This window comes from Lampris incognitus, chromosome 1, assembly GCF_029633865.1.
Source record: "Lampris incognitus isolate fLamInc1 chromosome 1, fLamInc1.hap2, whole genome shotgun sequence".
Classification (NCBI taxonomy): Eukaryota; Metazoa; Chordata; class Actinopteri; order Lampriformes; family Lampridae; genus Lampris; species Lampris incognitus.
In genome coordinates this window covers 142,060,240-142,073,153 of record NC_079211.1, presented here as the reverse complement: position 1 = coordinate 142,073,153, position 12,914 = coordinate 142,060,240, and the positions used below count along the sequence as shown (strand labels likewise).

The window sequence follows — 12,914 nt, the reverse complement described above, 5'->3', positions numbered from 1 at the left end:
AATCTCCCACCTTACCAGCACCAAAGCAACCCCAGACCATCACATTACCTCCACCATGCTTAACAGATGGCGTCAGGCATTCTTCCAGCATCTTTTCATTTGTTCTGCGTCTCACAAACGTTCTTCTTTGTGATCCAAACACCTCAAACTTGGATTCATCCGTCCACAACACTTTTTTCCAGTCTTCCTCTGTCCAATGTCTGTGTTCTTTTGCCCATCTTAATCTTTTTCTTTTATTGGTCAGTCTCAGATATGGCTTTTTCTTTGCCACTCTGCCCTGAAGCCCAGAATCCCGCAGCCGCCTCTTCACTGTAGATGTTGACACTGGTGTTTTGCGGGTACTATTTAATGAAGATGCCAGTTGGGGACCTGTGAGGCGTCTGTTTCTCAAACTAGAGACTCTAATGTACTTATCTTCTTGCTCAGTTGTGCAACGCGGCCTCCCACTTCTTTTTCTACTCTGGTTAGAGCCTGTTTGTGCTGTCCTCTGAAGGGAGTAGTACACACCGGTGTAGGAAATCTTCAATTTCTTAGCAATTTCTCGCATGGAATAGCCTTAATTTCTAAGAACAAGAATAGACTGTCGAGTTTCAGATGAAAGTTCTCTTTTTCTGGCCATTTTGAGCGTTTAATTGACCCCACAAATGTGATGCTCCAGAAACTCAATCTGCTCAAAGGAAGGTCAGTTTTGTAGCTTCTGTAACGAGCTAAACTGTTTTCAGATGTGTGAACATGATTGCACAAGGGTTTTCTAATCATCAATTAGCCTTCTGAGCCAATGAGCAAACGCATTGTACCATTAGAACACTGGAGTGATAGTTGCTTGAAATGGGCCTCTATACACCTATGTAGATATTGCACCAAAAACCAGACATTTGCAGCTAGAATAGTCATTTACCACATTAGCAATGTATAGAGTGTATTTCTTTAAAGTTAAGACTAGTTTAAAGTTATCTTCATTGAAAAGTACAGTGCTTTTCCTTCAAAAATATGGACATTTCAATGTGATCCCAAACTTTTGAACGGTAGTGTATATACATGAATGCTTGGTTATAGTACTGACCAGGATGAAGGTATGTAGGACGCGGGTAATGCCGTTGGTATAATGACAGTTTGTGTAGTTCCCTTCCTGCCATTTTCCGGAACGGTCACAGTAACGTGAAGCTTTCTTCTGTTCCATACCTCCCTCCATAGACAGGGAGGGGTACCGCAGCGGGAGGCAGTACTGATAGGAAACAATGCCTGCAAGGGTCCTTGGCCACCTGTGAATTAACATTATAACTGTGAATATGAAAACTGTCACATCAAAAATGACTAGTTTTGGTTGCCCAAACATTGTTAACTTAACTGTAGCTAACCTGAACTCTCCCCGGTTGTTGACAACTTTATCCTCTGGACAGAAGGAGGCGCTGTTCTCCAGCACGACTATTTCAACACTTCGAGAAACGTTGCCCCACCCAGTAGTCACCACACACTCCCATTCCCCACTGGCCTCCACATGCACATTGAATAGGATGAGCTCACTGCATGCAGAGAAGTAGACAGCACATTATTTACACATTATCACTACATATTCTTTTATGTGTTTAACCTCAATAAACGTTGTTCCTCAATACCATAAGTTTGCCCAATTCATCCTTTACATGTGAATATGGTTAAAAGCATTTGAGAGGCAAAAGAAACGATGTAATGTAAACACATCAGTTGGTGAAAACCATAAACTCTTAAAGTGTTCAGTATCGGCAGCATCACTTTTAAGTTGTGTCCACCTGGTGATGAAGGTGCAGTCATGCAGCACACTGTTCTCCAGTTGGACACCCATCTCAGGGTCAGAGGTCACCAGCTTGCCGTTGTGACGCCAGTGCACGGTGGTGAGGTTGCCCACCAAGGCAGCGGTGCAGTGGAAGGGGAGGCGGTCCCCTTTGAAAACCACCTGACGCTGGGATGGCAGCAGGGACAGTGTGTGAAGCTCCAGGGGACCACCTGAGGACCACAGAGTGAAACGGGCAGCTATAAAGCAACGCTGATCACTCTTAATTATTTCTCCTGCTGCCTGATTTCTCAACCTCAGCGAGATGTTGTTATGGAAGCTATGAGGAGTCTGCTGTTTTAGACATACTGGTTACAGACGGCACCAATTCATGAGGGCAAACCACAGAATTAGTCTTCGACACAGCCTCCCTGATGATTTGAGAAATATGTCCTTACTGGGCTGTGGGTGGGGGCTAGTTGCAACCATTTTGCTTAGTAATACTTAAATAAAAAACTGGGAACATGTTGAGATAATGCTGCTGGGAAAATACTGTCTCATTCACAAGTGGTGAACCACCTCATTCATATGCAGCAAGTAGTTTCTAGCCTGGCTCTCACCGCAGCTAAGCTGGCTTTCCCTTAGTCCGTGCAGGGGCTTTCTCCGCAGGCTCCTCGGATAGGCACAGAGCGTCTCGCCCCCGAGCCGGGCATTGCTGGTACGAAAGTAGCCCGGCACCCAGCGCAACCCACAGTCACACGACAGGAAGTCCGAATTGAAGTTCCTGGTGAGAGAGGGGATGGTCGTGGAAGACAACATGAGAACGATGTGCACTTTGACACTGACGGAGTTATTATAAGACCTTTTTTGATGGGACACGACTACAGACCTCAGCTATAATGGATTCTCTTGTTGTCCATCATGCTGCATGTGACAAAGCTCAAAGGTGAAATCCATATGATTGATACTCTGATACACATTAGCCCCGCTAATGTGACTTTGCTTACATAGCGATTCACTTTTGAATTTATGTTCCAAGCTTTTAATAGAAGGACAGTCTATGAAATAAACAAGTTACGAATAAATATTTCTTTAGACATCGCAATGATGTGTTAGAGACATTCCTGCAACTCAAACAGTCGAGACAGTCGATTAAATTCTGGTTCGTTTCTTTGTATTTTGTTCTAAAGGTTGAATCAATGCCATTGTGTATAAAGAGAGGTCATTTATTGACAAGCATTGAAAATGTACATCTTTAATCTGCTTTAAACAAATGTCTTCAGCCTTCGGGGTTGACTTTGCTGTCAAATAAGGAATCAAACAGCATGAGAGCAGTCAGTGTCCGGTACTCACACTAATTTGAGGGAGGGTAGTTCTTGGAAAACACCCACATCCAAAGTAGATATGATGTTTCCGGAAAGGTTCCTAGCAAATAAGCATATGGCATACATGCAGATCAGCTGGACACTTCCCCCTACACGGCACAAACAGCGTATACAACTTTTGTATGGAGTCAATTCATATTCATCCGTCTCTTACAGTTTGGTGAGGTTGGTGAGACCCTGGAACATGTCTGGAACCAAGCAGCCAATGCGGTTGTTGGACAAGTCACTAAATGAGGTCAAAAGAAAAAGGGAGTCAGAGTTGGTGGTTATTTTTAAACTAGACATCAAAATGATCAGTCTGAATTATACCGCTACAGATTGTTGCTGCACAGCTTCACACGTTTACCATGTTGCTCTGGTGATCTTCGCAACAAAAACACAACTAATCTAAAACAGTGTTAAACATGCATAACACAGGGGCGCCTGGGTAGCATAGCGGTCTATTCAGTTGCCTGCCAACACGGCGATCGCCTGTTCGAATCCCCGTGTTGGCGTCCCTACAGACACAATTGGCCGTGTCTGTGGGTGGGAAGTCGGATGTGGATATGTGTCCCGGTCGCTGCACTAGCGCCTCCTCTGGTCGGCCGGGGCGCCTGTTCAGGGAGGGGAGGGGGAACTGGGGGGAAATAGCGTGATCCTCCCACGCGCTATGTCCCCCTGGTGAAACTCCTCCCTGTCAGGTGAAAAGAAAGCGGCCGGTGACTCCACGTGTATTAGAGGAGGCATGTGGTAGTCTGCAGCCCTCCCCGGATCAGCAGAGGGGGTGGAGCAGCGACTGAGACAGCTCGGAAGAGTGGAGTAATTGGCCAAGTACAATTGGAGAGAAAAGGGGGGGGGGATCCCCCAAAAAAGAAAACATGCATAAGACATGGAACTACATCCTGTTCCTAACATCATTCTAAAAAGTTCACCCTGCTTTTTGTGCCATATGCTAGCCATACAAGATGTCTGTACTATTATATCACAAGAACTATGGTCGCCTTCCCTCCTTATCAGACCGAGAGGAACCCTGTGAAGAGCGATCACCAGTGGGAAGAATGCATTTCCCTTTCTCTGCTCTCCGAGTGTGATGTATGGCTACAGCCAGAGAGGGATTTGCTCCGCTGCACCTCTGACACTACCCAGCAGAGAGCTGTCCAGAGCATGTGTTTATCTCCCCCTGTTTGTTTTGAGAAGCCCCAGACCTTGCAGGGAAAACACAAGTAAGGGGAGGAAGGGAGAGTCACGCGGCGCAGCACAGAGAATCAGCACCGTCCATGCTGTGACCAGACCTCAGTGTCCAAACACACAATGAGTGAGCAGCGAGTGGTTGCAAACTGCTGCCCTGTCACATCCAATGACATGTGAGGCGCTTCGGCCCGTCCTTGAGGTTTTCGTGGCGGTGGAGCAGGGCACCAGAAATGACATCCCAAGGCCCCCGCCGAGCTCAGCAGAGACACTTAGCGAAGCAACCTGGGTCTTTATGGTCACACTAACACTAGGAGCTCAATATAACACATGACATCCGCCAGGAGTTGTCATAACAGTATGGGCCTAAGATAGATACGAGGGGATATGTGGCGCTGTCGCTTTCAACAACTACTGTGTTTCTAAAGAATGTGGCGAACGCCGCTGCCAGCATTAACATAAAAAAAAAAACCTCCTACTCTGTCTCGAAATGAACAAATGAATCCCTAATTCCCATGTCTGTGTTTATACTGTTTGTTTGAACGTTTGCAGCTCTGCGCTCTATGGGACATAAATAACGGCCGCGTCTACTCACAGTTTGCGGAGCTCGGACAGGCCGTGGAAGGCTCCAGGAATGATGGTGCTAATCAAGTTATGCTTGAGGTCCCTGCAGAGATAGAAAACATGGGGTCAGTGAAAGAACAGCTCCCAGTGGAGCAAAGATGTAGGCACATATTCACGTTAAGAACAGGAAAAAGATTCTTTGAAGTAAAATAACAGGGAGTGGATACATGTGCCCCAAACATGGCTCCGCCAGTGGGACACAGTGGGATATTTGTGCATACGGACTGGAAATCTTACCCCATCAGCCACCTGGGCCTGAGGCTAGCAAAGATGCAGATACTTGACCAAAGAAAATATTGGTGGAATCTAAGACCGCTTGCAAGGGGTTGTACCCTTTCCGAGCCTGTTTGAAAATGACTCCTCCCGAGATAAAGTTAAAACTGGCTATTGCCAAACCATAAATATTAATTTCTTTTAACCTTGAAGCTCTTGTTTCATACCGCCCGCCGCATTTTACTCCACCCTCTTCCCATGTCGTACCCACACCCATGTGTTAAACCGCTCAGCCAGATGCCTCTCGCCATCAGCTAATCTGCATGAGATTTACCCTCGCAGAATCCAAAGAGCTCTTCTTTTTTTTTATTTGCCAGGTGGGAATAGCAGGGTTAAAGGAGGTCGGAAGACAAATGGCTATCGGCGGGACGGGGCCAACACGGGTTGGAATGTGATCTATATGTTCCTGCAGCATGAAAAAAAAAACATGTCCGCAGGACTGACCGCAGAGGAGGATTTCCTCACAAGAGCGCACCGAAACCAACACCGTGGTTTCCAGAGGCTGCATTTCCCCCCGTTACCCTCCTTCCAAGCATGCCGCTGTGGTAGGCAGGACCTCCAGGGACTTTGTTTTCCCCCTTTTCCACGGAGAACTATCTGCTATCTATATTCGCAACAGTGTTGCGTCTGCATTCACGGCCATATTGCCTCACACCACGCAAAACCTCAGACATGTCTTGTCCTGGGTAGGAGAGATGATCTATTTTGATCAAGTCGGGACAGAGGAATCATCTTAGAAATTGGTCTCCAGTAAAAAAAAATTAGGCCGCCGTGTGGTACGGCTGGAATGCAGCCAGCGAGATCAGGGGGTTTCATTGTTGGTCAGGACGCTTTCTTGCCAAACTTTAGGGGCCATCAGTCATATCAGAATTATAGATGAGAGACAAGTCGTAATGATGGAGCTGCAGCTATCTGGCCTTGGACCAACACGCTGAGATCTGACGTGTTTATCTCAAAGCGGACTGTCTTGGCCAGCACAGGCGTGCCATCCGTCTTGACAGCACAATTTGCAGCAACTTCACAGCTTTTTTTTTTTTTTAAAGATGTGGGGGGCCCCACCTTAACCTACCGGCTGACAAAAGAAAACACAACAATATGGCAGAAGCGCCGACAAACCCACGCCGAATTCAATGAGTTCATCATGCCTGTTTGTTTGTGTGTATGAGTAAGTGCATACTGCACATATGCATTTGTGTGTGTGTGTCTGAATTGTCCGTATCTGTGTTTCACAGTTGTAAAGTTTGACAGAAAGAGAGAGGGGGGGGATGACTCTCAGGACGAGTGTGTTGAACTGGGAAGTTTAATTTCAGTGTATGTTGACTTCCATGTTTGTGTATATACTTGTGCGTGCCACTATGAACACGTAAATTAATGTGTTTGTGGGTTGTGGGTAGCGCTAGCTCTGCTGGCTATGTTGACCAGAGCAGCAGGGAGAACAATACTGCAGTTTATCAGTCTGCATGTCACAGGGCTCATTAGTGCAGCAATGAAAGGTGGGGCACTGCCCATTACTTCCTCTCTATTAGAGACACTCTCTTTCTCTCTTTCTCTCTCTCTCTCTCTTTCTCTCTCTCTCTCTCTCTCTCTCTCTCTGTCTGTCTTTTTATCAGTCGGTCTCTATCTCACAGACACACACACATACACACACACATTCACATAGTACTTGCAGATATGGAAAATATTATCACAGTAAGTATACACGATGCTGATATGCATCACCATATTTGCTTACATATGCAAAAATACCTTTTTTAAGAATGCACCTGAGGTTCACCACATTGAACTGTTGGTAATTTACAGTACAATATCAACCCAAATATAGTTTTCAAATAACACTACATCAAATAGTTCTCAACTCATTGTTTTAATCAACGTTTATGTGATAGATTCTTATTATCACTGGTTTAGACAACAAAATCGTCTATCACAATATTTTCATTATCCGTTATCCAAAGCGCTTATCCTGCTCTCAGGGTCACGGGGATGCTGGAGCCTATCCCAGCAGTCATTGGGCGGCAGGCAAGGAGACACCCTGGACAGGCTGCCAGGCCATCACAGGGCCCACACACACACACACACACCCACCCACACACACATTCACACCTAGGGACAATTTAGTATGGCCAGTTCACCTGACCTACATGTCTCTGGACTGGGGGAGGAAACCAGAGCCCCTGGAGGAAACCCACGCAGACACGGGGAGAACATGCAAACTCCACACAGAGGACGACCCGGGACGACCCCTCAAAGTTGGACTACCCCGGGGCTCAAACCCAGGACCTTCTTGCTGCGTCTAGTGCGCCGCAAATTCATTGACAGAACGCCACCCCTGCAAGTGTCCCAGACAACATCCGGTGAAGTACTTGGTCAGAAAGTGTCAGAAAATGCAAAGATTCCATCCCAGTAATTATACTGTTGAAAGACAATAAATGGTATTGTTGACTTATTGCCCACCCTATGCACGCACATATATATTTACTGTACAGCGATGTGCTTGACGGACGCAGTGGAATAAATGGACGCACATACAAGCACACATGCACGTGTATTTGCACTTGCACATGAACACACAAACACAACTGGGAAAACTGAGTCACCAATCAAGCGCACCACTCAGGTAAGTAGTGCCATTGGCACTGTGGTGTTGAAAGCATCGTGAATCCCCCCCAGTCTGGAGGTGAACCTGATGCCCGGTGTGGCAACACCAGTCTTCAAACAACTTCCAGAAGTAGAACGTACAGCGTACCCTTTCACATATGCATTTCCTGCAATCTGCCCTTTCAAACAAAACTTGTGTAGCATTGCCAGTTGCGGTGCTTACTTAGGCTAAATTTTTCTCTTGACCTTTATTTACCTCGGGGTAGTGTGCTGAGCGCGTGTGCTCTTTTTCAGTAATACCCTGCTGCGCATTCACACTGTACCACACATTCACTCCTGGGAGCTGCCCAGTACAACCGCGGTCTGCGTTGGTGGCCGCTCAGCAGCTCCACTGGAGCAGTTACCTTGGGAGTCAAGTGACTTGCTCAAAGGCACATCAACCATGGGTATTGGGGGGGGGGGGGGTAATGCTTTTCATTCACCCACCCCCCCACCCCCGCCCACATTTCCCTGTCGGTCCGGAGATCGAACCGGCAACCTTCCGGTCACAAGCCTGCATCTCTTAACGGCTGCTCCATGAGTACCACCAGCGCTGCTCTGCTGATACATTCCTTTTATCACCCGGCTGGAGAATGTGGAGGCGCTCACCAGAGCCAACAGCGCCTGCAGATCTAGCCCTAGCTCCAACCCAAGCCCACAATCGCAGCTGCAGTGCCAGAAGCAGTCGTCTTATCTGTTGTTCCAACTCCAGCCTCAGTCTGTGGTGTGGTACAAAGTGACAGCTCTAGCGGGCCTCACATTCAGGTGATGACTTGTCTTTGCCCTCTAGGGCAGACGGACGCCCTCCCTGGCATTAGCTTCACAGCTCAGTGGCCTTAACACTGATGACAACAGCTGTCCTCACGGCAGAGAATAATAGCAGAAGAGAAAAAGGCTTCAAAGCTACACACTTGCTGGGCTTTCCAGTGAAATGTCCACTGCCAAATCGGATAAAGAAGAAGACCTACTCTGATGCAAACTGCGCCGGCCATCTACCTCTCCTCTGTCTTTTGCACAACCCGAGTTGTGTGAAAATCCAGATTAAAGAAAAACAGCAAGGGGTTTATTCATAATTGCTCTTTTGATTTCACACCTATAACCTTGGGACTGCAGTGCTCCGCATGGGGTCTGTTTGACTGGTTTCTGACAGGCTTGAGCGTACTCCCAGGCCAAAGGGGCCATTGTCTACTTCCGCTTGGTCTAACACCAGAGGCTGCCATTTAAGAAGGACTTTTTCTCCCAAAACAATCCCCCTGATCAGTGGGGCTGGTCCGCCGCTGCTCTGAAGAGTCATTTCTATATGGGATGTGGGACTGGCCATAAGCACCATGGGCCCCCATGCAGGCAGGAGATGAGCGAGGTGCTTGTAGGCCTGCAAGAGGGTCATAATGAAGACGTGGGCTCTGAAGCGCTCCAGACTTGGAGTGCTCCATTATCAGGAGCACAGTGGCAAGGACTGGAGTGCTCCAGTGACATTGTTCAAAGCGTGACCCTGGGGAGCAGCAGGAGAATGACCGAAGCCAGGGAATGGCCACTCATTATCGCAAGACTGGAATCAAGAATTTCCTGTTTCACTCTAGTGGGGAGATTTTTTAAGGGGAAGAAATGGCATTCCACCCTCAATTTTCTCTACTCTAACTCCGTCCACCTCGATAGATGCCAAACCAACAGAGGGAATAAAACAAATATATATCCAAGTATTTTTGTCCGGATGAAGGGTGGGTTGGTGAAAGAAAGCGAGGGGCTTTGAGTAGTTAATTGGCACCTTGGTTCCTGACAGAGGTCAGTGGAGACCATTTTTGTGCCGCGTGTCATTTCCTGTCTGATTGGCGTCTCTAGCAAAGAGCTCGTTTATTTTTACAGTTTCCTTTTTCTCCCTTTTTTTTTTTACTAGCTGCTTTTCCCCTGAAGGGAGGGGCAGGTGGGTTTGGAGGGGTTCAGCACTGAGCAAAATCAGCCCTGTGTATGGCCCCCCGGACCCCACCTCTCCACTGCTCAACACACTTGTTCACAATGGAGCTCTGTAACACAGCCCCCAAATGTAACCCCCCCGCCCTCCCACCACCACCACCACCATCACCACCACCACTCCCCACCCCCCAAACAGGAAACCAGGATCTGCCGAGCTCTTGTTTTTCTACTAATTTCCTGCTTTCCTGCCCCTTCCCTAGATTATTTTCTTTATTTTCTTTCGCTGGTTCCTGTCAGATTGGACCCCTAATCTACTTTTTGTCTGTTTGCATCTGGAAACTGGTTGCTACAGTAGCAGCAAAGCCACAGCGCCGAAGAACTATTGCTGGGGATATAAGGTGCTTTGAAATAGATATTCTGGTCTATAACTAAAGCTTCCAGCACTTGGAATAGTTTTGCATGAAAACTAAAAGTTCCTTTTAAAACCTGGGGCAGCGCCACACCACCATCCGCTGCTGTAATGGTAACATAGTTCAAATGAATGAGGCCTCCAGCTCCGCTCTTGACTGACAGTAACCTAAACTGTGGATTCAACCGTATAGTTGTCAGCGGAGAGAAATACAAAAATAGCAACACCGACTTTTTATCTGGAATGTAAAATTTTCTGAGTTGATTATATGTTTCTACAGTCTGCAGCACGATGGGCTGGAGGTAATTCTGCCAAGGAAAATGCCCACTTTAAATGCTTGACTAGGACTTCCAGCGTTGCACCGATCAGAGCGTGCACCAAGTGTCAAAAACGATGAACCTCAACTTAGATGCAACGGAATTCAAACATACGGTGTATCACAACCTAAGAGTCTGTGGGACAAGAATCTACATGAAGCCTGGTTATCTTTGGGTCAGGGGTGATAACGTTCTGAACAGACAAAATTGCTTATCTACTTGGAAATGTTTTCTTTTACTCCTTTTACCCTCTATATATTATTGTTGAACATACTCATGTTACTGTCCCTTTGCCCAGTAGATGGCAAAACCGGAAAGACCCCCTAAAAAAACTCATAATAAATGCAATATATATATATATATATATATATACACTACCGTTCAAAAGTTTGGGATCACATTGAAATGTCCATATTTTTGAAGGAAAAGCACTGTACTTTTCAATGAAGATAACTTTAAACTAGTCTTAACTTTAAAGAAATACACTCTATACATTGCTAATGTGGTAAATGACTATTCTAGCTGCAAATGTCTGGTTTTTGGTGCAATATCTACATAGGTGTATAGAGGCCCATTTCAAGCAACTATCACTCCAGTGTTCTAATGGTACAATGTGTTTGCTCATTGGCTCAGAAGGCTAATTGATGATTAGAAAACCCTTGTGCAATCATGTTCACACATCTGAAAACAGTTTAGCTCATTACAGAAGCTACAAAACTGACCTTCCTTTGAGCAGATTGAGTTTCTGGAGCATCACATTTGTGGGGTCAATTAAACGCTCAAAATGGCCAGAAAAAGAGAACTTTCATCTGAAACTCGACAGTCTATTCTTGTTCTTAGAAATGAAGGCTATTCCATGCGAGAAATTGCTAAGAAATTGAAGATTTCCTACACCAGTGTGTACTACTCCCTTCAGAGGACAGCACAAACAGGCTCTAACCAGAGTAGAAAAAGAAGTGGGAGGCCGCGTTGCACAACTGAGCAAGAAGATAAGTACATTAGAGTCTCTAGTTTGAGAAACAGACGCCTCACAGGTCCCCAACTGGCATCTTCATTAAATAGTACCCGCAAAACACCAGTGTCAACATCTACAGTGAAGAGGCGGCTGCGGGATTCTGGGCTTCAGGGCAGAGTGGCAAAGAAAAAGCCATATCTGAGACTGACCAATAAAAGAAAAAGATTAAGATGGGCAAAAGAACACAGACATTGGACAGAGGAAGACTGGAAAAAAGTGTTGTGGACGGATGAATCCAAGTTTGAGGTGTTTGGATCACAAAGAAGAACGTTTGTGAGACGCAGAACAAATGAAAAGATGCTGGAAGAATGCCTGACGCCATCTGTTAAGCATGGTGGAGGTAATGTGATGGTCTGGGGTTGCTTTGGTGCTGGTAAGGTGGGAGATTTGTACAGGGTAAAAGGGATTCTGAATAAGGAAGGCTATCACTCCATTTTGCAACGCCATGCCATACCCAGTGGACAGCGCTTGATTGGAGCCAATTTCATCCTACAACAGGACAATGACCCTAAACACTCCTCCAAATTGTGCAAGAACTATTTAGAGCAGAAGCAGGCAGCTGGTATTCTATCGGTAATGGAGTGGCCAGCGCGTCACCAGATCTGAACCCCATTGAGCTGTTGTGGGAGCAGCTTGACCGTATGGTACGCAAGAAGTGCCCATCCAACCAATCCAACTTGTGGGAGCTGCTTCTGGAAGCGTGGGGTGCAATTTCTCCAGATTACCTCAACAAATTAACAGCTAGAATGCCAAAGGTCTGCAATGCTGTAATTGCTGCAAATGGAGGATTCTTTGACGAAAGCAAAGTTTGATGTAAAAAAATCTTATTTCAAATACAAATCATTATTTCTAACCTTGTCAATGTCTTGACTCTATTTTCTATTCATTTCACAACATATGGTGGTGAATAAGTGTGACTTTTCATGGAAAACACAAAATTGTTTGGGTGATCCCAAACTTTTGAACGGTAGTGTATATATATATATATATATATATATATGAGAGAGAGAGAGTGAGTGGAAGAGAGGAAAAGGGGTGGAACGGAGCGATACAGCGACCTGGGAGAGGGAAGATACAAAAAGTAACACAGAAAAGGAGCCCAGACGGAAGTGGGTGGAAGAAAGAACGGAAAAAGCTCAAGCTCCTCAGAATGAAAATGCCATTGAAAACCATATCAAGTTGTCGCTAATGTGTGTGCCAGAGAATTACTGGCCTATAAAGCATTCAGCTTGGTAATGGGCTTATGAGAGGGGCTTGCTCGCCATTTCAATGTACCCCTAGAGCCACGACCGAGCTAAGCTTGCAATACAAACACTCCCTGCTCCTTCAGTTTATCTCAAAGACACATCTGGAGTCTATCAACTCCAGCGGCAGCCCACCCCCCCCTTTCTGTTTCCACTTTTCCAGCACGCTTAACCCCTTCCTC

General features: G+C 46.2%; 1 protein-coding gene across 2 annotated transcripts in view; it reads right to left on the bottom strand.

The window, feature by feature from the left end:
* adgra2 (adhesion G protein-coupled receptor A2) overlaps window positions 1–12,914 on the bottom strand; it is a 54,112-nt gene that overhangs the window by 11,798 nt on the left and 29,400 nt on the right. For both annotated transcript variants that reach the window (XM_056282661.1, XM_056282668.1), the window contains exons 3-9: window positions 4,898–4,969; window positions 3,290–3,361; window positions 3,104–3,175; window positions 2,371–2,534; window positions 1,770–1,983; window positions 1,359–1,523; window positions 1,064–1,262 (exon numbers count right to left, since the gene is read on the bottom strand). In XM_056282661.1, the coding sequence (XP_056138636.1) occupies window positions 1,064–1,262; window positions 1,359–1,523; window positions 1,770–1,983; window positions 2,371–2,534; window positions 3,104–3,175; window positions 3,290–3,361; window positions 4,898–4,969 (958 nt within the window). The remainder of the gene's footprint in view (window positions 1–1,063; window positions 1,263–1,358; window positions 1,524–1,769; window positions 1,984–2,370; window positions 2,535–3,103; window positions 3,176–3,289; window positions 3,362–4,897; window positions 4,970–12,914) is intronic.